Raw genomic sequence first — 21,272 nt, 5'->3', positions numbered from 1 at the left:
ATATATATATATATATTCACCTTTTAACTCACTTCCCCGATGATCTTCACGGCGTTTCGGAATGGATCGCAAGGTATCTTCTGTTGCTGTATGCTTGCGGAAAGCTGGATGAGATAATTGAAGTCTCGAAACTTGAAGAGGAGCCTAAGGGATTACTGTGAAAACTGGTTGCCTTCCAGGACGTCCAGAGAATCTGCGGCTTTATGTTGATGACGTTTGCACTGTCAATTTCTGTCTAAACTGTTCGATTGAGTATTTATAGGTCTAGAGATGTGGAGTGCCTGTGTATCTCCATAGGCTTTATTTAGATAGGCTAGTATGGTCACCGGTACTCTACACATGCGGTACTGTCAGTAATGGTTTTTCGCTTCATACATGGCGCAAGTAATGGGGTCGTGCATTTCGACCAGATCGCTTTATCTAGTTGTTTGTGGTCTACCAAAGAGTAACCGATCAAACGGTACAATTGCGTCCATCTTTACGGGTTTGTTGCCTTGGTAATTGGGTCATCTGTCACTCTGGTTTACTTTGGGTTACGTGGTGTTTTGAGGTGACTTGATGCATGAGCTATGTTTAAAAATGTAGTGAGGGTGGCGTTCGAACACCTTCAACTCGCTTTTCGACATTTGACTACCCTAACCTAGTCCCCCACTCCAGTGAACCAGTAGGTTCTTCGGTAGCTATGTCGCTGTTAAGCGGCTCCGGTATATTATGTCTCACCAGCGAGGGTTGGATCCACAGACGTTTTGTTTAGACTCTTTCTCATACAAACCCATATGAATTATCTTTTCTTCTCTAGATTTCCGCGTATCTTTTGAGGTATTCATTTAATCTACTTTGAATGGTTGTACACCAGCGAAGCATCAGTGTCAACACTGATGTGCTGTCTTTTTCATTTAATCTACTTTGAATGGTTGTACACCAGCGAAGCATCAGTGTCAACACTGATGTTGCTGTCTTTGATGATGTGAAAAGCCGTGGATGGGCTGTAGACTCATGAACCTGATTTGAATTCGTAACTTTTGCAGAGACCGTGTGACGGGACAGGTGATATCTTCCATTTCATTCACGTACTCTTGCTTGGCAGAAATTGAGGAAGAACGAGGACGAAAAGGTTTTGAAGTGCTCGTGTCCCACCGATTGATTCCACTTGTACTACATTCTTGCTGGATATTTTGGAGCGTACTCAAATAAGTGCTTTTGTTCAGTCAAAAGGAGTCTCAGATGGTACCCACCAAACGCTGTGAATCCCCAAAAAAGGTTATACATCGTCTAGCTGAATAAAGGCCAGTAACCTATTTCAGCAGGCAACCGGGTCAAATGAGGTTTCCTGCTTGATCAGTACGGTTACCGTGGTTCATAACAATGAATTCGGATCACTCTGCTAAATTATCTTGCCTATTAGAATCGGGCTACAGCTGAGATTTCACTCTGGCGGTTTCCAATCCCTGTATCGGATGCCATGTGCTTGTTAGACCCACATTTTAACTCTGACATGTTTGGTGCATTTGTGCCGTCAGTTGATCGTGACCTGAGACGTATACTCTGGCAATAAGAACGAAAGCAGAAGAGACGGAATAGTGATGCCTAACTTTGTCGCTTGTTCACCCCACACGGTGTATAGGTGCTAATCATAGTTTTACTCATACACTGACCTCAACCACTAGATTTCATCATTCCCTCTTGTATTGTCTCACTAATAAGCCACGCGAACCAACGTTACCGCTGACAGTACACCGTAATCATTCATAACCCACCATTAAAGGAGCTCCGAAATAGCTCCTTCGGGAAACTGTGGACGGAGCATACAAAGCACCGATCTTATAGATAGCATTGCTTTTGGAGGAAAAAAGAATTTCGTGTCTTGAATATCAGCCCAGCTGGACTCAAGACGGCCTAAGTGTTGTATGCGCGCCTGGAGAGCACCGTAGACGAGCCGATTCTCGGCTGGATCTCCCTAATCAATATGCAAATGAGGGAATGTTGGTGGCCTAGGCTTCGTGGTTAGTTGTTATTCTGTTCGCTGAGTTTCGCAGTTGTTTTTCAGGTGTCTCCACATGTCATACTGACACCATCAGTGCGCATCGCTGTTTAGCAATGCTTCGGTGTGTAAGCTAGTTTGTAAGTGAGCTGTCTAGTGTTTGTTATTGTCAGACTACCCACAATCGCATCAGAGCAACTGGGCACGGAATACATTGCCGCCATCAGAGCAGTAAATCGATCCAGCCAATGGTCGCTGTTGTGTTACCCTCCTCAAGAACAAATGCATGGGACACACTGGGCAAGGAATGCACCGACAGCTGGAGCGAATATTTCTGCCAGCTAATACACTCGGTCAAGCAACAGCTACAGCTGGACACCTCTTGAGTTTGCATTCCTTCGAGTAGCCAACTGCTCCCACTGATACCATGGCTACTGCAGTTTTGCTGGCGACAACAGTAGACGTGACCTGCTGACCTCCCAGTCAATCGCGGTTGAAATACGTAATTGGCTTCGATATAGGCAGTTCCCGTTTCATCCTGCTCGCAATAAGAATTCTTCATTCCTATAAAATCAGTCTCAGGATGGATGATAATATGTTAAAACATTCTCTAATGTGTGAAAGATTACTGTTCACTGCTCATGAGCTGAGGTCGCATTGTGTAAATAAGCAAACACATGGCTGGATACTGAACAGTCGGTGATTCTTGTCCATCCATTGTCAGTGTAAAAATTCACTGCTAGCATCCACTGGCCACCAAAAACGGTCTCTTATAGGGAACGATTTCTGCAAAGGTGTCAATCATGCTTATGGGAACGTTGTCCTTTTTAATTGAAGGTTTGCATGTCGTCGTGAGATGTTTTGTACTCTGAATTCACTACCGGTTCCAATGAAATGAGAAGGAGGGTGGAATTTGCCCCTCTACACTCGAGTTGCTGGTGTAAACCTGAGCAATCTTTTCACCATTGTTGGGAAGTGGCGTCCGCATTGGACATCTGACGAATCAAAAATTGGAATCTTATCATCTTTGGGTCTCGAAGACCAGTCTTACGTGAGGGCTTCAATTTCATCTATGGAGTGCAGCTGTAGACCTTCCTGTAGCCCAGATGTTCACTAATCGATAGAAGTTACCAGGTTATTTGGCAACAGGATAATGGTTCGAATATGCGTTGTACGGAGGAAGAATGCGTGCTCGTGTGTTTAAACACCCATTAACGAGTCACGCAAGTACACTGGCGTAAAATTCGTAATCAATGCAGAGGAGTGACTTACTCAAGTGCGACATAATGTCAATGTGACTTGGTGTTCGTCCCGGCAAAAGAAATCGTCAATCTATCACGATCCCATCCTTAGTTATTGACTTTTTTAGAACAAAACGACTGCTTGTTGTTCGGCGACTATTTATTGTCCTTTGCCCATTGTTTTTTCATTGATGTGCTTCTATAAGCATTGTCCAGGGATCCCGTCTCTGATAACTGGGGTCCACCCACCCACGAGCAGCCGTCTTCTGTTCGACTTGGCGTTGATCAGTCTTCATCCAACCGTATTCAGCAGCCTAGTCGTCCCGTTGTTCCACTTGCGTCTGATTTTCCTAGTCTTTCCAACGGTCCATCTGCTAGCCAACTGAAGTCATTGTCAAGTCCTCTGCCTTCATATACCGTGCATAAAATGCACAGTGTCGACAAGAAGTCTAATGGGAAGAAAAAGCGCTCAGTTGTGCCACCATCAACTGTCGAATATACAGAGGATTCCTCACCTGGTGGCCTCAGGACCAAATTGCGTCAACAACGCAATCCCGACATCAGACACGCTTTGTCTGTCAATCCGCTCACCACCGTAAGTCATCGTTGTTGTTCTACCTGATATTTTGCTTCACTCATTGTAAAGTCATATCCCCCGTGAGGCACACATCTAGTCGGGCAACCTAACTGAAACGTCTTCCTTCGAGGGGCTTGAAGCCAGTGAAGGCGAAAGTCTTTCGCTACAAGGATTTGTAATTTCATTCCCTCTGTGCGACATTTTTCAGTCGCGAACCATTATAAGATGAGTCGAGTGGAGGGTGACAGGCTTTGTGACATGGGAAAACTACATTAAGTCGCTAAGCTACTCATGAGTAGCCAGGACCCTGTGTGTATTTTCCGTCTAGTTTGTGGCTTCTGTGAACATCTGAAAGCACATCCTGTGGTGATGGATCTATAGCAATAATATGCCAATTCCCATGATATTCCAGGGTAAACTTTCAGACGTTCTTCTGATATGATCCTCCTGTGTCCCCGCACAACTTCTTGTTTACGGTCACTAATACAGCAGAACCAACAGGAGACCGTCGGTCATTCGCGATCAACATTTCCATATTTTTGCAAGGAGACAAACTTGTTTTAAACAGCACTTCACTTTTATCAGTGATCATTCCACTACATGTGCACGATGACATCACTTTCACTGTTTATTTCGTTTGTCTCGGAAGGTGTACACCGGCCAATGCATTCGCTCAACCCTGGTCACGGTAGATTCGCGTTTTGTGCATTGAGGTTGCATGCATTCCACTTTATAGCGTCTAATTTTCTGCTCACTCCATATTTCTCAGTTTCGTTGTTTGTTCTTGAACAAGTATTCAACGAAAACACGTTTTGTGTGTCGCGTTCACATTCCTTCTAAAAATAGCTCTTGGAATGGACATCGGATCGCAGTTGAGAAGCGGGCGTATCTTCAAAACTATTCCGCCGTATCAGGTGTTCTTGTGCCAGCTTTACTTACGAATAACGTGTTACCGCATTCCTAGAAATGTCACTTCAATACGTGTTAGGCGGAATTCCACACGAATCCCGCTTTACCGCTCGCAGTCAGGTGCTGCTACGGCCGAGAAGCCTATCCCGCGCAAGATTGGCCAAAAATTCGGCACTCTTGCCGGTCCGGCATCAAGCTGAGTCTGATTGACCGAAGGTCCGAAACCGCAGACAATCATGACCCAGTATTGGCTGAGCACCGGTTGTCAGTGGCGCATCCAGAATTTACAGAAAGTTGTTGCAGCTTACGCTGTATATATGAAGCGCTGTACAAGTGTTCCTGACTTTGGCTTAGGCGTTGATATACCCTTTGTACTTCTGGCGGTTGTTTTGCCATGAACGCCATCTTGTGAGGCTCAGACCGGCTGACAAAAATACCATTACTACAGTATGCACAGAAAACGAGAACTAGTCGATCATTAGACCATGAAACAGATCACTTTTAGAGAGAATGCTAGCCAAGACCATCTTCTAGGACATCAGTTTTCTTCCAACTTATTCAGTCGGGTGATTCATACGTCAGAACTCCGTGCGGCGATGTTTTCCCGATCATTCTTCTAGACTATTCGTACCTGGTTTACTGAAACCCCTAACATGACTGCTCAAATCTACAGGAAATATTTGCACCTATTGAATATCGCTGAATGTTTCTGCAAACTTATAATTCCGTATGAAGTTTTCCGTTGTGCTCCATTTTCATGATTCCGATGTCCCAGTTGTTCACCCTTCTACACTTTTCTACAGGCGTTCATTTCTGATTGCTTTTTTGTTCAGTTGCACTAAACCAAGTTTAACCCTACTATGCGCCTATAAGCAAGTTCACCAGTTTAAACAGCTTGTGACTGCTTAGTATAGGCTGGTATCCCCTCTGTGGATGAACAGAACTCAACAACATACACACATGTAACTGCCGGTGTACTTGTTTCGATTCTCGATGGAGAGAGACGTGGGGGTTAGCTATTTGATACTGGCACGGCACATGCATCCGAACAGAATTTTTCCATTGTCTTTCTACTGATTTCGGGTCGCTGCGTTGTTCAAAACAACTTGTCTACTTGTGATCATTCGCCACGATCTCCTTCTTTGACGCTACCGTAGGCTTTACTATAATTGTGCTCATACCACCTTATGTTACCGATTGACGTCTTCTACGGGTCACCCTACCGCATTTTTTTCTCACAGACTGACGGAGATAATGCTGACAATCGGTCATCATTCAGTCATATCCAGTGTGCTGACTCACTTCCTCGACCGGCGCCATGCGACCAGCCAAGAGCCCAAACAGGGCCCACTCCTGATGAATTTCCTTCATTATCGAACACTACCAAACCGGAGAAAACCGCAGTTAATGGACAACAAGAGACTGCGAAAGACAAGCGGCCTGCAAAGAAAAGCTCTGTCGCCATCAATCCGAATAAAGACACATCCAGTCCGAAGAAAGTTCCCGACGGACATTGGCCGCTTCCTCCCAGTGGTCTGGTTGATACAGAGTGTATATTGTATGCTGAGGTACATTTATTGGTTTAGTGAGTATCACCGAACAAACTGACTGTAAAACAGTTCTCCAGTATCGTGCGAGTTGCGTTTGAGTAGTTTGACGTGTTTGAAAAATTTGCGTCATGTGTTTGTTTCCTGCCCCGTTTTACGTTAAACTAGCGTACACGTGGACGCTTTACCCCCTCTTATGAATTCGTCGACTCTGTTTTGCCACTTGCCGTGTTATTTCAAGTCACCTTACGCCAGTAGTACTGACAGTGATAAGTAGGAGTAATAACCATTCAGCTGCAACACTCTTTCGGTGCCTAGTTCAACGCACGAGGGCAGATGTACTGTCAGGTTCCCTAAGCCTGGGCGGAAGCAGTTGAAATGTCGCAGTTGGGTCGAATCACGGACCTTCCGGCCACTAATTTTGCGCCTTAACTACTGAGTTATCTTGAGCTATTACTCTTTAAAGGTAGACGAAATTTGACGGCTTCTCTTAGCTCACACCAACCCGTCCATCTTCACCCCATGTTTCTTCTTCCGACACAGGCAAAGTATGTACCTCCTTTGGATGCAGATATTCGCAATCGAGACTTGATACGCACGGTGGAGACTACTCTGTTCGATCTGGGTGGGAAGACTACATTCTCTCGTTTTGCGGATCTATCCCGTCGATACAGTCACAGACAGTTGACCGCTTCTGCATATATGGAGGGCCTTTTGGGTCTGTTGTCTGTCGGTAGCGGGAATAAAGGTAGGTTTTTGCTTAACCAGTTTGTAGATTGAATAGAATCCTGATGAGAATGTTTATTTCCAGCCCAAAATTATGTCACTGATAATATCTTTTCCCTACTGTTACAGACTCATATTGTGGTCAGAAGCTGTATTCTTAAGAGACCAAATCCACCAATCCACCTTCCGTTTGCAATTCTTGACCCTAGTAGTGATTTTGCTTTCTAAACAGAAGTCGGGTTCGAACCCGATCCCTGTCTGGGCTTGGGCGACCTGACAGTATCCCAGCCCTCGTGCCTCATTCGTGTGGCATGGCAGCTAGGCACCGAAGGTCGCTACAGCTGGACGGTACTATACGACCAGGTTTAGAACATTCGCGTGACCTGTATCAACCGGCTCCTAAAAATCTACCGGTCATCCCCACCCACTCGAAACCTATTAAGTGCCTTTGTGCAAAATATTGCAGTTCGAAACCAGGTAATACATGTTAGAATGCCAAGCAGTGCATTTGTCTATCAAATCCTGAGTAAGGTTCGAAGAGTTCAAGTAACCGACCGAACCATCGTGAACCACCATCCTGTCCGCTGCGGTAGGATTATGAAGAGCGTAGAGTGTTCGTTCTAGACACACCAGATGGGCCGACGTTATGCGACGTCATAACCGGGCGTTCGTCCTACTTTGGCGGCCACGCCCAGGCAGTCAATTTAGCCTCGCTTGACACGCATCGAATGACAGTTCTTCACGATTTCACAGGCTTTGCTGTCCGACTGCGATTTGGTTTACTATGACCTGTGGCAGTGGGTCACAAGCGAACGTCTTACATACGGAAGCTGCCAATTTACGTTCTATAAAGTGGACATTTTTTACAGGGGACTAGTCACCAGTCTGCATGTAATTGAGCGTTTGATCCGACGAGGAATTGTAAAACGTGCGCTTTCGGTAAGGCTTTACAGTGTAACGAAGGCAGATTCACATGCATTTGAGTTTCTTAACACATTCGACTCATAGATTGTTTTGTTTATTGTTATCGTCAGCGACGGTTTTTTAATCTCAAGACATACTGTGACCCTGGCATTCTAGTTCGATTTGGATCAGTAATTTTTTTCGGAAAGGTCCGTTAAATCTCATGCACCAGGAGTTTTGCTATACGATCTTGAAGTGGCTGTCTGCGGCGTACCCCTTGAAAGTCTTGTTAGCTGGAGTTTGACTGTTTGCGCGTAGAATGTACAATCGGTTCCTCAACAATTAGCATGTCTAGCACCTCCTCTTTTCCTTTCTTTTCTCGTCCACAGATTCCATTGATCCGCCACTGTGGATAGCACCAATGATTGCCTTCCTCCCTGATATTGGTCTTCAACGAGCACTTTTGCGAGTGCTCCAGGGTCAAGGGGCGCCCAGGTTACCTCCAGAATTGCGGCAAGAAGGACAGGCTAGTCGTCGGGCCCGCGAGCCGCTTGTTGCCCCACCAGTTTGGGCGAAGCAAGTCGTTAGCCTGCTGCAGTGTTGTCGGACATGTGGTCAGGTTTGTCATACTGCGACTTTTCTCTGGCTTCTTTGTGTGTAGAAAATACTCGTTGGATTCTTTGGCGCGATATGGCCCCGCATTACTCACAATAGTATTGGCGAACATGAAATTTTCGCTAACGTCGGAAATAGTTCTACTAGACGTTCTACTTTGTAAATGTAGGCATTAGTTTTTTCTTCACGCAACACAGTACTAATAAGGTTTCCTAGGACTCCTCGACAGTCCGATTTCACCGTTCTTAGGCCCAGTCTCCGAGTGACCGTCAATTTTATGTTCTACTCTAACTCAAGTTAGCCTACAAACGAGTGTATTTCGCTAATAAGCATAGTGTATTTCTCCGCCCACATCTCCCCTCTCAAACAAAATGCTGTCTGTTAGTAAAGCATCGGTGTCTACGTTGATATTGTAGCTGTCCATAGCGATGACTATTGCAAGCGTGCTATGTGCCCACTAGTCTGTTAGTTTAGTCATTCTGGAAACTGATACCAAGGCTAACACTGATGTTTCATTACCGCACAAAGTTTCCTTCCAAAGACCACACAGTGAATACTAACCAGGACACGCCATTCCCTATTCAGAAAACGAGCCACATATTGCAACTAGACATCCACCACTCTCTACCGTACATGAGGTGGACTGAACACTGACTTCATTTCCTGTGCGGAGCTGCCCTCAGGTATCACTGAAGATTATTTGCACTCAAGGGATTACTGTATTGATGGACTCCATTTTCTGATTACTTTTATGTTTAGGTCTGTCTACGAACTGACTTCACTCACCACCATCAGACTGTTCACTCCGAAGCTTGATCGAGTTACACCGTTTGTTGGGTGCTCAATAATTCGATAGATCTTCCGATGGAATTGTGAGCTGTAAATTCGACTGGACGTGATCTTCCGGAGATCGGACTACTTCATTTCCACCCCGGCTGCCTTATTGCTGCGAAGCTTGTTGTTTCTTTGTTTTCTGTGCTTATCAGTATTTCTGATTAAGAAGTTTACTGACCAACATTTCCCCCAAATGGTATCAATCTTCCTGCATGTATTTGCAGTTCAGTCCCCTATCCTTGTTATCCAATTTTCTTGCACTCGGTGCCAGCAATACACTCTTCTCTTCGGTGCGAATTCTACTCAGGATTGATTGTGAAGTTGATCCAATCAGTATAGGTTGTATTGATTGTTCACTGGGTGGTTGATAAATATTCTAGAGCATACTACTTCGAATGGGGTTGCGCGTTCTCAGTTGGTCTACCAGAGTCATCTATTGTTGAACTCGCCCTGGTTGCACTGAAATCATATGGTGCCTGCTGATCTCTACCGACCGATTTGTTTTGTCCATTTTCATATTCTCAATGGAGCGGAATGGGTCTTGTCTGTAACACCATCTTTCAGGTTTCAGTGTGTGAATTCGACCTTTTTTCCATGTCACTCAGGTGCAGTGCTTTTAGGCGACTAACTCCCATGCAACCCAGTCTGAGGACTAAGGTACTGTCAAATCGGCCATGCGTTGACAAAAACCACAATCTAGAGGTTCGGATAGACGTGGTCCGTTCCCTCATCTCGAACCGTATATAAGTAGAATTCAAATGCTACGTCACCATGGGGCGCGATGTTTTTGGTGGAGTGAACGTAGTTTGAGTAGGCTAAGGTGTCCCAAATTTCTCTCCCTTATGAGGGCACTGTATGCTAACTCCTGTGGGCGTGTACGAGTATACGGGAAGCTCTCGCCTGAGTTTACCACGTCCGGTGTAAGCCAAGGCTTTCCTCTTTCCCCCCTCCTATTCCACTCTGTACATTGATATGGTGCTTGAATTTTCTCTGCCCGCCTCTGAAACCTCGGGGGTCGAAATCCCCAGGGACGTTCCCTCATAGACATTGAGTATACAGACGATATTGCTCTCCTTGGTTCAGATCACGTCCAAATGCAAACAGTTTGAAACCACCTAAATAACTCTGCCGCATGGTTTGGCATGCGCTTCACACATGAAAAGTGTAAAGTGCTTCTACAAGACTGGGTGGGATCAAACCCACATCTCATTCTTTCAGGTGAGCCAATCGAGGTGGTAGATAAATTTGTTTACCTGGGCATCTGCATAAATTCCGGTAGACTAGCTGGAGATGAGATCATTTTTCGAATCGGAAAGGCCAGGGCAGCTTTTGCCAACCTCCGAAATCTATGGCGCCGACGTGACGTGAGTTTGTCTGTCAAGGGAAGAGCTTACACTGCGTTGGTGCGATCCATACTGCTCTATGGATCGGAGATGTTGGCTCCGCGCGCAGAGGACAAACGGAAGATGTCAATGTTTGATCCTCGGTGTCTCCGCAGCATTGGTCAGGCCTGGATGGACCATCGGATTGGTAATGCTGAGGTACGCCAGATGGTCCTAGGAAGAAGGAAATCTCCCACGATAGATGAATTACTCACGCTTCATAGGTTGCGCTGGTCGAGGCATGTACTCCGCATGCCAGAAGACCGTCTGCCTCACAGAGCTCCTTTTACCCAGCCCTGTGCTCAGTGGAAGCGACTGAGAGGTAGACAGTGTATGAACTGGCAGCGAATTAAGAAAACACTAACGACTAAACTAAGTCGGGTGGGCAACGGCCTGGATTGATTGGGACCCCGGGACTCCAATCAGCGGTGGTTGATGGCATTGGCAGAAATGGCCCAATCGCGCAGTCAGTGGCGCTCATCAAAGCTATCACTGGCAGCGAATTAAGAAAACACTAACGACTAAACTAAGTCGGGTGGGCAACGGCCTCCCTGGATTGGGACCCCGGGACTCCAATCAGCGGTGGTTGATGGCATTGGCAGAAATGGCCCAATCGCGCAGTCAGTGGCGCTCATGTATCAAAGCTATCGCCTTTAATGCGTAGCCTCCCAATTTCCGAACAAACTGAATATTCTTTCGCCTCCAAGGCTTGGTTGTACATTGCACACCCGCGCTTTGCGGTGATCGAAACCGTAGCGGCTGGGACCAATGTGCCTATGGTATACGGTTTATAGCTGATAGATAGATTGATTGAGTTGCTAGATAAATGGCATCTTATGAATCATTCATGTCATGACGGTCAAACAAAACGCTCTATCCAGAGAATGGCGGTGGCCAAACCTGTGGCAAGTCTTGCACTCTCTCCCAATGTGAGATGACCTCAAGATTAGTCACCTCAATCTCAGTGCTGTCACTGAGTGTTCGCAGCTTACTGAAAATACCACTGACTGGATAGAGCTCCACTTCGTTACCACTTGTCTTTGACCGCCGATCCACCACGCGCTGTTCAATGATGACTTGTTCAACAAAAGGGTCAGACCACTGTCCACTTTCTCGGGATGGGTACCCGAGACAAAAGTCTGTTCCGCTCTGAGCGCTGCTTGCACTGTGGTGCCAAAATCATACTGGGTTGAATTGTTTATTTGATTGTTTGCGGGTTGGTGCAGGTGGTTTTTTAAAACACTTGATCATAAATAGCTTCACAATAGCTTCACCATACCGATCGGAACAAATCAGTATTATCGTCATATTTTGTTTGAGGGTTTTACAGCTCAATGATTACTATTGTTTTTATTTCCGTTGTTGATGTTGAAGCATCTTAGTCTTTGGCCTTTCTGCACTTGAGGATAGCCACGAATCTAGTTGGACCTGTTAATGACAATGCCCAAGTCATGACACTTGTATTCGACAAATAGTATTGCCAGTTAAAGGCTAAGTAACGCGGAAGAGCAAATAAATTTGTAATGTACTACCCATAAGGTTACTGAAAATCCGTTGACATCCCACGGTCGGTTTCGCCCTTTTTGTGGCTCATCAGGTAGGCGCAGTCCCCGGGTTTCGTCAACCTCATGTTCTACTTGAAACCGAATAGCACGAAATTAGCGAATATACACTCATTTGCGAACTAATTTAGTTTTTAGAGAGACTCACCTGGAACCCTGCTGAATCTTTCGTTTGTGATGTTTTCAGGCTAATTTCGTGCAATTTGGTTTCAAGTAGAACGTAAGGTTGACGGAACCCCGGGGACTTCGCCTGGCTGATGAGCCCCAAAAAGAGCGAAACCGGTCGTGGACTGTCGGCGGAGTTTCAGCAACCTTATGAGTGGTACATTACAAAGATCTACATGTATCGCGATATCTCGAATATCGTAGCGACTGAAACATGAGGCGGCCTGGTGCAGCACATTCAGTTGCCTGAGAACATCACAAACGAGAGTTTGCAGATGGGAGCAAATAAATTTTTGCTCAAAGTGATGTACAGAGGATGCTGTGCAGCTGGTGACGGACGATGATGGTGACAACTGTGACACCACTTTAGCACATAGCTACCATGCTCCCGAAGGACGCCTAAGGGCTGATGTACTTCCAGGTTGGCCAAGCCTAGACGGAAGCAATCAAGATGCCTGTGGGTTTTTCCGAACCACGAACCTTCTGTTCAGTGACTTTGCGCCTTAACCACTGAGCCATCCATGGCTTTAATGATGGTGTTCTACTTTAAGGTCTGTAGCAGGCGCAACATCAAGGCAGAATTAGTCCTACAGTTTCTTATCGGCCAACCCGGTAAAAATATGTATGTACATAAATATAAGGCGTTCAGCTGTAACACTTTCGGTGCCTACCTGTTATCCGGAGGAAGCACGAGGTCTGGTGGACTACCGTGTTAACCAAGCCTGGACAGGAGAACTCGAGAACCCAGAATTGGGTTCCATCCATGGACCTCCCGGTTGATTGCGCCTTAACTACTGAGCTTTCTCGAACCCAACCCAATCCACGATACACCTCAAGCTGAATGATCATTCAGCCGCACAATACCCTCGCTTCATCTCACTTTGCTCTCCCATCAGCGGTTCTTTTGTCAACTATCCCTGTTTGGTCATTTAATTGTTCTTTACGGTATCCATTGGCGTGGAGTGGTGTCACAACATTGAGCCTTGAATTGTAACTTTCTTGACGATTTCCGCACACTCTCCTTAGGTCAAAGACTGTGCCTTCAACTTGTGAGGCCAATGCAACCGCTTGTGAAATACACTTATGGATCTTCAGAATACTCATAGCCCTCAGACTACAACCTGCGCGCATTTGTGTAGCTTAATTTGCCTATCGTAATTTCACTACGCTACGGTTACTGGTTTTCGGTTGATTGCTGTGATATTTTTGTTTGATGGTCATGCTAATACTACCTTTCCATAGTCATTCGTGCAGTTTTCAGCTGACTGTTTACTCGATATACTTCTTTTGGCTGTTTAACAGATTTATTATGACCGGACGAAGGCGTCCAAAGTCCGTCCGCAAGGCTCGTGCGCTTGCGGTTGCACGAGAAGAACGTTTGTATTCAAAAGAGCCGCACAGTTTTGTGTTTGCGCGACCAGGTGTAGGAAATTTGGTCAAGCAATTATCCTTGGATATACGGCGAGTCTTCGAACCGAACACAGCCACACGACTGAAGACACATCGTGGAAACGTGCTGAAAGATTTTGTGGCTGTCGCTGGTCCGCTGAATGTTTCGCATCTGCTCTATCTGACCCACCCCCATGCGGACAAGCGAAATGAGAAACGCGCCCGACAACTGGCCAAAAAGGCTCTGAAAAAGTCAGAGACTTCTCAAGCTCAAGTTGAAAGTAAGTTTTTTCTCTCGGCGTGTTTGTACATTTATTGTTTTTTGTGTGTGCCATCATCTACTGACGGCAAACTCATCAACGACGTAGGCTTGCTGAGAGCCGGCCAACAACCAACTGCCCCTTTCACTCTATTTGACTTAATCAGTTAGGCGGTGCTCCCGATTGCACTTGAAATCTTGTGCCTCGACGTTCAGAAATCAACGAAGACTGACGTCTAACATGATATTATCAGCCGCCAGCGAAGGTGTATCTCATTGTTCTGGTCCACCGCAATGAGGCATTTTTAATCCCTCAGTGATGTAGCTCTCGTGATGGCGGATGTTGCAATCTGCCACCTGATGACTAGAAAACGGTTGATTTCTCACTCGAGGAAGGTGCAGCGTTCCGTCAGCTTCGACGACATTCGTTCTTATCGTCCACTCTGAGGAACGTCCTGTCTAGGCTTGAACAACCTGGAAGTATCCCAGCCCCCGTGCTTCCCTCGGGTGGCGTGGCAGCTAGGCACCGAAAGGGTGTTACAGCTGAACAGTAAGCTAAGTACCCTGAAGGACGCTTTTTTCGTGAAAAATCCGAAGTGGCACAAACCAATAAAGGGGCTGAATACTGACTGCCGAACTTAAAAGGTAAATCTTGAGAATTCTGATTGCCCTCTGTACAATGCATCAGTTGAACAGTGTGCTCTGGGGACGCTCAGAAATCAAGCTCACCCCGAAAGTTCACGCATACAGGACGGCTGGCTATCTGGCTGGTACTGCCACATGCATGTGAAACCTGATCCTCAAAGTTACTGATTTTCACAGTTTCGAGGTATTTTGATCACTGGTATATTACAGGCCAACGCTGACATCAAAGCAGTTAATTCTTCAGACAACAGACGTGCGTTTGGTCCTATATGAATGAAGTTCCGGCTGATTCCATCATTGTGTGCAAGATGCAACTGCCAAATGTGTTCTCAGCTGAAAGCCCGAGTAACAATGATGGAGGCTGATGTTTATCCTCTAGGATGACAAGCAGTCTGCAGACTCCATCGGTGTTATTGACATTAGTTGACCATCTGCGCGCCTATCTTGCTATGGATCGCCATTCGTGAACGACAGTGCTCTGTGGTATCATCGGAAGCGAGTCCTTACCTTATCAAACACTGTCGTCAAAGTGAAATAGTACGTACTTAGTTTGACTTCCAAACTCGGGTCGTTGTGACCCGCCCTATAGTTGTCTGAAAGCTAAAATACATTCCCTCAAATGTGTACCAGTAGAGTTCATGCCCAAACCTGGTGGATGCAACCGCTTTGTTTTCACACGTTTCTTTCGGCTGAGAGAATAGCCAATTCGCGGGTCGATTTGCGCGAAGCTATCATGGATACACCAGTTCGACTTGTATAAATGTATCAGAAGTGACACAGCCTCATAAACAATCTAGCGTCCCTCGACTTTTCCACTTATCTGCACACCAAATTGGTTTTGGTGAGAGACTCACCTGGAATGGTATTCTTACCCAGCTGAATTTGCCTCACTGGGCGGCATCATTTTTTATTTCTATAAAATTTAGTGCGATATCAACTGAAACATGAGACAGCCTGGTGCAACACATCCAATTGAGTGAGAACATCATCAACAAAACATTCAGTTGGGTTCCTGGTACGTCTCCCGTCAAAACCAAAGTAAGAGTATAAGTAAGAGCAAGTAAGAGTAGGTAGGAGCATAAGTCAAATTTTTCACAATTCAGGTTCAAGTAGAACATAAGATTGACGGAAACTCAGTGACTGCGCCTACTTGATGAGCCCCAAGAAGAGTGAAACCGGTCGTGGGCTGTCGAGGATTTTTCAGAAACCTCAGGATTAGTATATTAAACCCATTGTTCCGTTTTTAGCTTGGACGTGGGTACAAATTCCTGAGACTTATGAACCGGAGGTAGTAAATTTCTGAACGTTGGATATCTGTGAGATGTCCGCGGTTTGTTTACAAGACTTACGGTCTCTGACCTTACCTCTCAGAATGAACTAAATGTTTAGCACATCTGAGGCCCTTCTCTGATTCTTCATTGTCCACTCAATAGGTTTGGTAAATAAAGGTTTCTTTTTCGAGTGTGCGTATTTTTTTCATAGAAATCAAATCTCTACCCGATCGGGACTCGGACCACCCAACTGGCGGTGGTGTCTATCTTCACCTCGTCAGGGCTCCACACGGTCCCAGTCTCACATTCTCTGTGGTCGAGTACAGTCTTCAACGCGATGTACTCACCCTCGTGCGCCGTATTTTCAATTCGCATCAGTACAGCACTCCCCCACTCCTGGCAATGACTGGTTTTGGCTCTTTGAATCCGAACGCAGAGCCTCCAAAACAACCCCAGCCTCCTCCACCACATCTTCGTTTGGTGGTGGACATGTTTCAAAATATGCTGCCGTCACTGAATGTACAAAAGGTAAACAATATTGATCACATGTGTATGCGCTTGCCCGCTTAAACGGATCAACAAATGGCAACCCAACCCGCTTTAGAATAGTTCGCAAACGTTTTCTGCTTAGTTTTTCAGTTTACCAGCCCTAATTATCTCCTGGTTTCCAGAAATCACACTTCAGTGGCATGTGAGGCTCTTAATCTACCAACAACCCTATTCAGTTGCTTGTTTCTTTATAGCCTCTTCATGTTCGTCCTGAATATTGCCACGATCCACTCCACTTGTTTTCATGTTCGAATCAAAATGCACTATCGCGTTCTTTCTTAGCGTGGTTCTTTGAAAAGCCGACAACGAATCTCAACTAGTTATGGTGCCTTATTGGCTCAAATCGTGTCCTCGGCTGCGCAGTGCAATTTCATGGTCCTTCTATACCCAGGGGTCAACTTTAAGCAGCAGACAGCTGTACTGACCTAAAGGTGTGTGCCTCGAGCCCAACTGTGGCATCTCTACTGCTCCTGTCTAGGCTTGAGCTGCCTTGTAGTATGTTACCTTCCTGTGGCACAGTAGCTATTCACCGAAAGGGTTTTCACTGTTGAGGCACTGTTGCTATTATTAGTATTCAGACGGCTGTTGCACCCGTTGTGTCACATGGCTGGTTTGGTCGTGTTATACCCTGACAGCTCGTCCGTCGCTTTCTGCAATGTTTTCACTGTCCAATCTAGTAAACATCGGCAACACAGGTTCTTCTAGCTGGTTTTTTCTACTTTTTCCCAGCTGAAACTTAGCACTGTTCGTCGGGTACTGCTTATCAGTCGCGAAGTGGACTTATCGACCACCGCCGATTCGACAAATCCGGATGATGTCATCTATGTTCGTCACTACCACATCCGCACTGAGAATCGCAACGTCAGTCGTGCCCTCCGGCGACTGAGCGTGGGCGGGACACGGTTGAAAAAGCGAAAATTGCTCAACCCAACCGTGAACGGGGTCCCTTTGAATCCCGGACTAGGTCCTGGGGGTTCTGGGAAGTCCTCTAACGTGCCCAATTTGTCAAAATACTCATGCATAGAAGATTTCGTGACCAAGTAAGCACAAGTTGCGATTGGTTGAGACTTGTCTTTCGTTTACTGTCCAATGGGCTGTCCAAGTTAGTTATTTTTCATTCTCACCCGACTAATTGTAATAATCTGTGGATATTCGCCCCCTTCTCATCGGTGCTGATCGCACTTCTGGTCCTAGCTGTCGAAGAGCGTTGTTTTGAACTCTTTGGAGAAGTTGTCCGTCTTCGGATGGATTTCGATGTTATGCCGCATTTTATTTGTGGGTCTCCATCGCATACGACATATTAAATTAGTTGTTTGAGGTTCTGACACGATTTCCCTTTTCGACGTACTCAATATGTACCCGTTCCATTTGGTCATCATCAATCACGAGTTTCGCACCTTTCTCCAATCGTTGTGACATAATCGCGTCTGTTTCTGTACCGTTCCACGATACCTGATTCAGATAATCAGCAAATCCTGATGAAACGTTCCTCCTATTGGACGCTGCATTTTTTCTGATGCAACCTGTTAGAAAATCGTACGCTATTCCCAACAGATTACCTATTAGCTTGGGCTAGTCCCTATGACTGCCACACTACCAAACATCCTGTTACACTCGGCTGCTTCTCACATTATGTTAATTTTTCGGTAAAACTAGTGTGTTTCTGTTTCTACCACCCCAAAATTATCCCATATCTACCACGCACGTAAACTTACTATCTATGCGAATTCTGTCTAATGAGTTAGCAGGACTTATGAGGGACCAAAAGTATCGTCAACTAACACATACGTGTGAAAACAGTGGCATATCTGTTGGTGTACACACCCCGGACGAAAAAGGACTGTTTCTTCTTTGCGCACACAATGTTCAGTTTAGCTTCAGTAGTGAAAGATACGCGATGAGGCCTTCTTTGTGTCCCCTTCTGACAGATTTATGCGTGGGCAAACATGAAACGCGATAGCTTAGTCTTGTGATAACGGGTAATGCCTCGGCTCAATTCTCGGTCTGAACCTTTTGCGCAAAAAGAATCACCAAAGGTAAAGAACGTGTAATAACACCCAAAACCAGGTCACAAACACATTTACAGTGCCTCGTACTTGAAGTATGTGAGGCGACAACATTCTACAAATTCAGACGATTCCTGAACGGAGCGGATACTGAACCGTGATTGGCTGTTGGGTCCACATTTTCGACCAATCAGAGCTCGCCTGGGTACTGGACTGACAAGCGGCCCAGCCTTCTGGCCAGTAACGTGTGGGTTAGGCTTATTGTCCTTAGCAGCGTTTAGCTGCGGGCAGTAAGGCGGTTTTTGTGTGGGATTCCGTCTAACAACTTGTCCTAAGATTAGGTTTGCGTGGCTGTTGCGTAGATGATACATCTGGACTTACTAGTGAAGTGTTGCACATTTTCAGTGCAGTTGACGTGTGTTCGTGCAGGGCACGGTAGTCGTACAATAAGGCGCTTGTCAGAACAAATGTGAGAACGCGATTCAATGTCGTCGAATGACGGGGACGGAATGATAGCCTAAATACAATTGCGTCACATCGGCCGAAACTGGTCATATGCAAAATGTCCTGAATCGATCGAGGCCGGCACGATTCAGAACACTATCGATTTCAGGTACCTACGTCTCTGTCGGCAGAAGAATTTCATGTGAACTGTGAACCTTGGTTGGCCTACGGGCAGTATGTTTCTACAGACTGGCGTGGTTCATTTAACTCCGTAACCCACCAGCCCTCCTTCCTCCCATTTCACACGATCCTTGAATGTTTCTAACCATATATGTGATTTTTCCCATAAATTCGTGATTTATTAAATAAAAGGGACCTAGCACAGATCAACCACCAACCCTGACTTCCAAGAGTATCCTCGCCTGCCTAATAAATGATCAATGTACGTAGCTGTTTCGGATAACGTTTTCATGACTGACCATCAAACAGCTGTTCACTCTTCGGAAGATCAACCAGTCACGTGACTTTATGATACCAATCACATGGACAAAACCACGTTTCGTGTCAATGTTTGGATCTTTTGCTCACTTCATCCACATTACTCGTTGGATCGAGTCGACTCCGTACTCATTGAAACACCCATTTCTCTCCCATAGATCCGGAATGCTTTCGGACTCGGGTCTGTCCGATGCCCTTTCCGACATGGAGGAAGTTGAGCTTCCAGCCAGTGTATCCCTTCCCGGTAGTGTTCCTGGATCTCTTGATGGCTCAGCCAAATCGCGAAAGCGTAAATTTGTGCCATCGCATGGATTGCGTCATTTGGGCACGGCTAAGACTGCTAGCATCCGACTCACGGAAATTGGACCGCGTCTAACCCTTCGGCTAATCAAAGTACGTCTTCTATTCATGTTTTTCAGTTTCTGCTTCGTCCTGTCTCACTGCTTGGTGTTCAGGTGATTTACTTAATGTTGCCAGTGATTTGTTGGGACTCGATTGCCGGTTGATGTTGGCCAGGTGAGTCTTAATCTGCCAGTCCGATTCTGTGAGTGCCTTGTTTCTGACGGACCCGTGCTTAGGAAGGGCGACGACCTTCCAGACGACCTTATTTAAGTAGTCAGTTGTACCGTACAACACTTGTGTCGAGAGACACCTATCACATACGATTAACTGATGGTGAAGTTTACTTAATGCTTCCTACCACAGTTGGATGAATTTTGCAGCTGCATCGCTTGTGCGCTGGTTTCATGAATCCTCCAGAACCTGATGTGTCGGATACCTTTCGTTCACTTTAACAAAACAGCAAGATGAACAAGGTTGCTAAGTATCATCTCAAGTTAATTTCACCAGTCGCAAAATTAAAGCGCAGTAGGTAAAAGTCATGGCAACAAAGGACTGAAGACCAAACGTCATACTAGGTTTTGCGACAATAGTTGGGGACAGTTCCAGGATAGACAGGTGCGTTTCGTGCACGGTGTTGTTTCTTGTATGTGACCAAAATCACTTCATCTATAGCTATTAATGTTGATCTTCGATCGTGCAGTAGAATCTTGAAGGCGTGAGAAGTTTGGACTGCCCGGCCTGTTTGACAGATCTCCATCCCCAATTACTTATCACTAATGGTCAACCGTTGTTTCCAAGCTGCATGATTGGAAACTGTCCGCTCAATCGCTAAAAAAGCGCTAGTCCGTTCTGTGTGTATGTGAGTGTAAGTACAAGGGAATCGGTATGCAAAGCGTGCCGTAGGGTGCTTGAGCAGTTCCTTGGATTCGTGTGCTTAAAGGGAACAGACTTTGCTAGGCAGCTGAGTGTGGTTTAAGGCAGATTTTAGTTTTATTTCATGTTTTCAATGTGCTCACCACGAAATAGTGGACACATTAGGGTTTCTTAGGAAAATTACGAACTACATCCGACAGTTCTTTCGGTTTACTGTGAAGGATAACAAACCTACTCAGGCAGCCATTCTCGGTCAGCGTTGTTTTTGTGGTCCATGTGTTTCCCACTGTCTTTACTGGGCCTCACTTGAATGCAGTGGGCAAGAAACTGTTGGAATGTAGCCGTTGGCCACTCCGTGTCTGGTGTGGCCTCATTTTGTCCCATAAAAATATCTAAGTACCCTAAACTTTCATTCAACTCAATCTGAAGGGACACTGGAAGGAAGAAAAGAGAGATAGTTATGATCAGGGAAAGATTCAAAATTTTTCCACATAACTTTTTACGGATAAAGGCTCAAGTCCCTAATCTTCTCCTGAAACACATACGAACTTAAG

General features: G+C 45.7%; 1 protein-coding gene across 1 annotated transcript in view; it reads left to right on the top strand.

Annotated features, from left to right (window-relative positions):
- T265_02429 (hypothetical protein) overlaps positions 1-21,272 on the top strand; it is a gene marked incomplete at both ends in the record, with an annotated part of 60,980 nt that overhangs the window by 23,370 nt on the left and 16,338 nt on the right. Inside the window, 8 exons of the mRNA XM_009166662.1 lie at positions 3,429-3,817; positions 5,950-6,276; positions 6,799-7,003; positions 8,274-8,503; positions 13,704-14,112; positions 16,218-16,534; positions 17,285-17,595; positions 19,662-19,896. Of these exons, the coding sequence (XP_009164926.1) occupies positions 3,429-3,817; positions 5,950-6,276; positions 6,799-7,003; positions 8,274-8,503; positions 13,704-14,112; positions 16,218-16,534; positions 17,285-17,595; positions 19,662-19,896 (2,423 nt within the window). The remainder of the gene's footprint in view (positions 1-3,428; positions 3,818-5,949; positions 6,277-6,798; positions 7,004-8,273; positions 8,504-13,703; positions 14,113-16,217; positions 16,535-17,284; positions 17,596-19,661; positions 19,897-21,272) is intronic.

Source organism: Opisthorchis viverrini, assembly GCF_000715545.1.
Source record: "Opisthorchis viverrini unplaced genomic scaffold opera_v5_29, whole genome shotgun sequence".
NCBI lineage: Eukaryota > Metazoa > Platyhelminthes > Trematoda > Opisthorchiida > Opisthorchiidae > Opisthorchis > Opisthorchis viverrini.
This window is presented reverse-complemented; position numbering and strand designations above follow the sequence as displayed.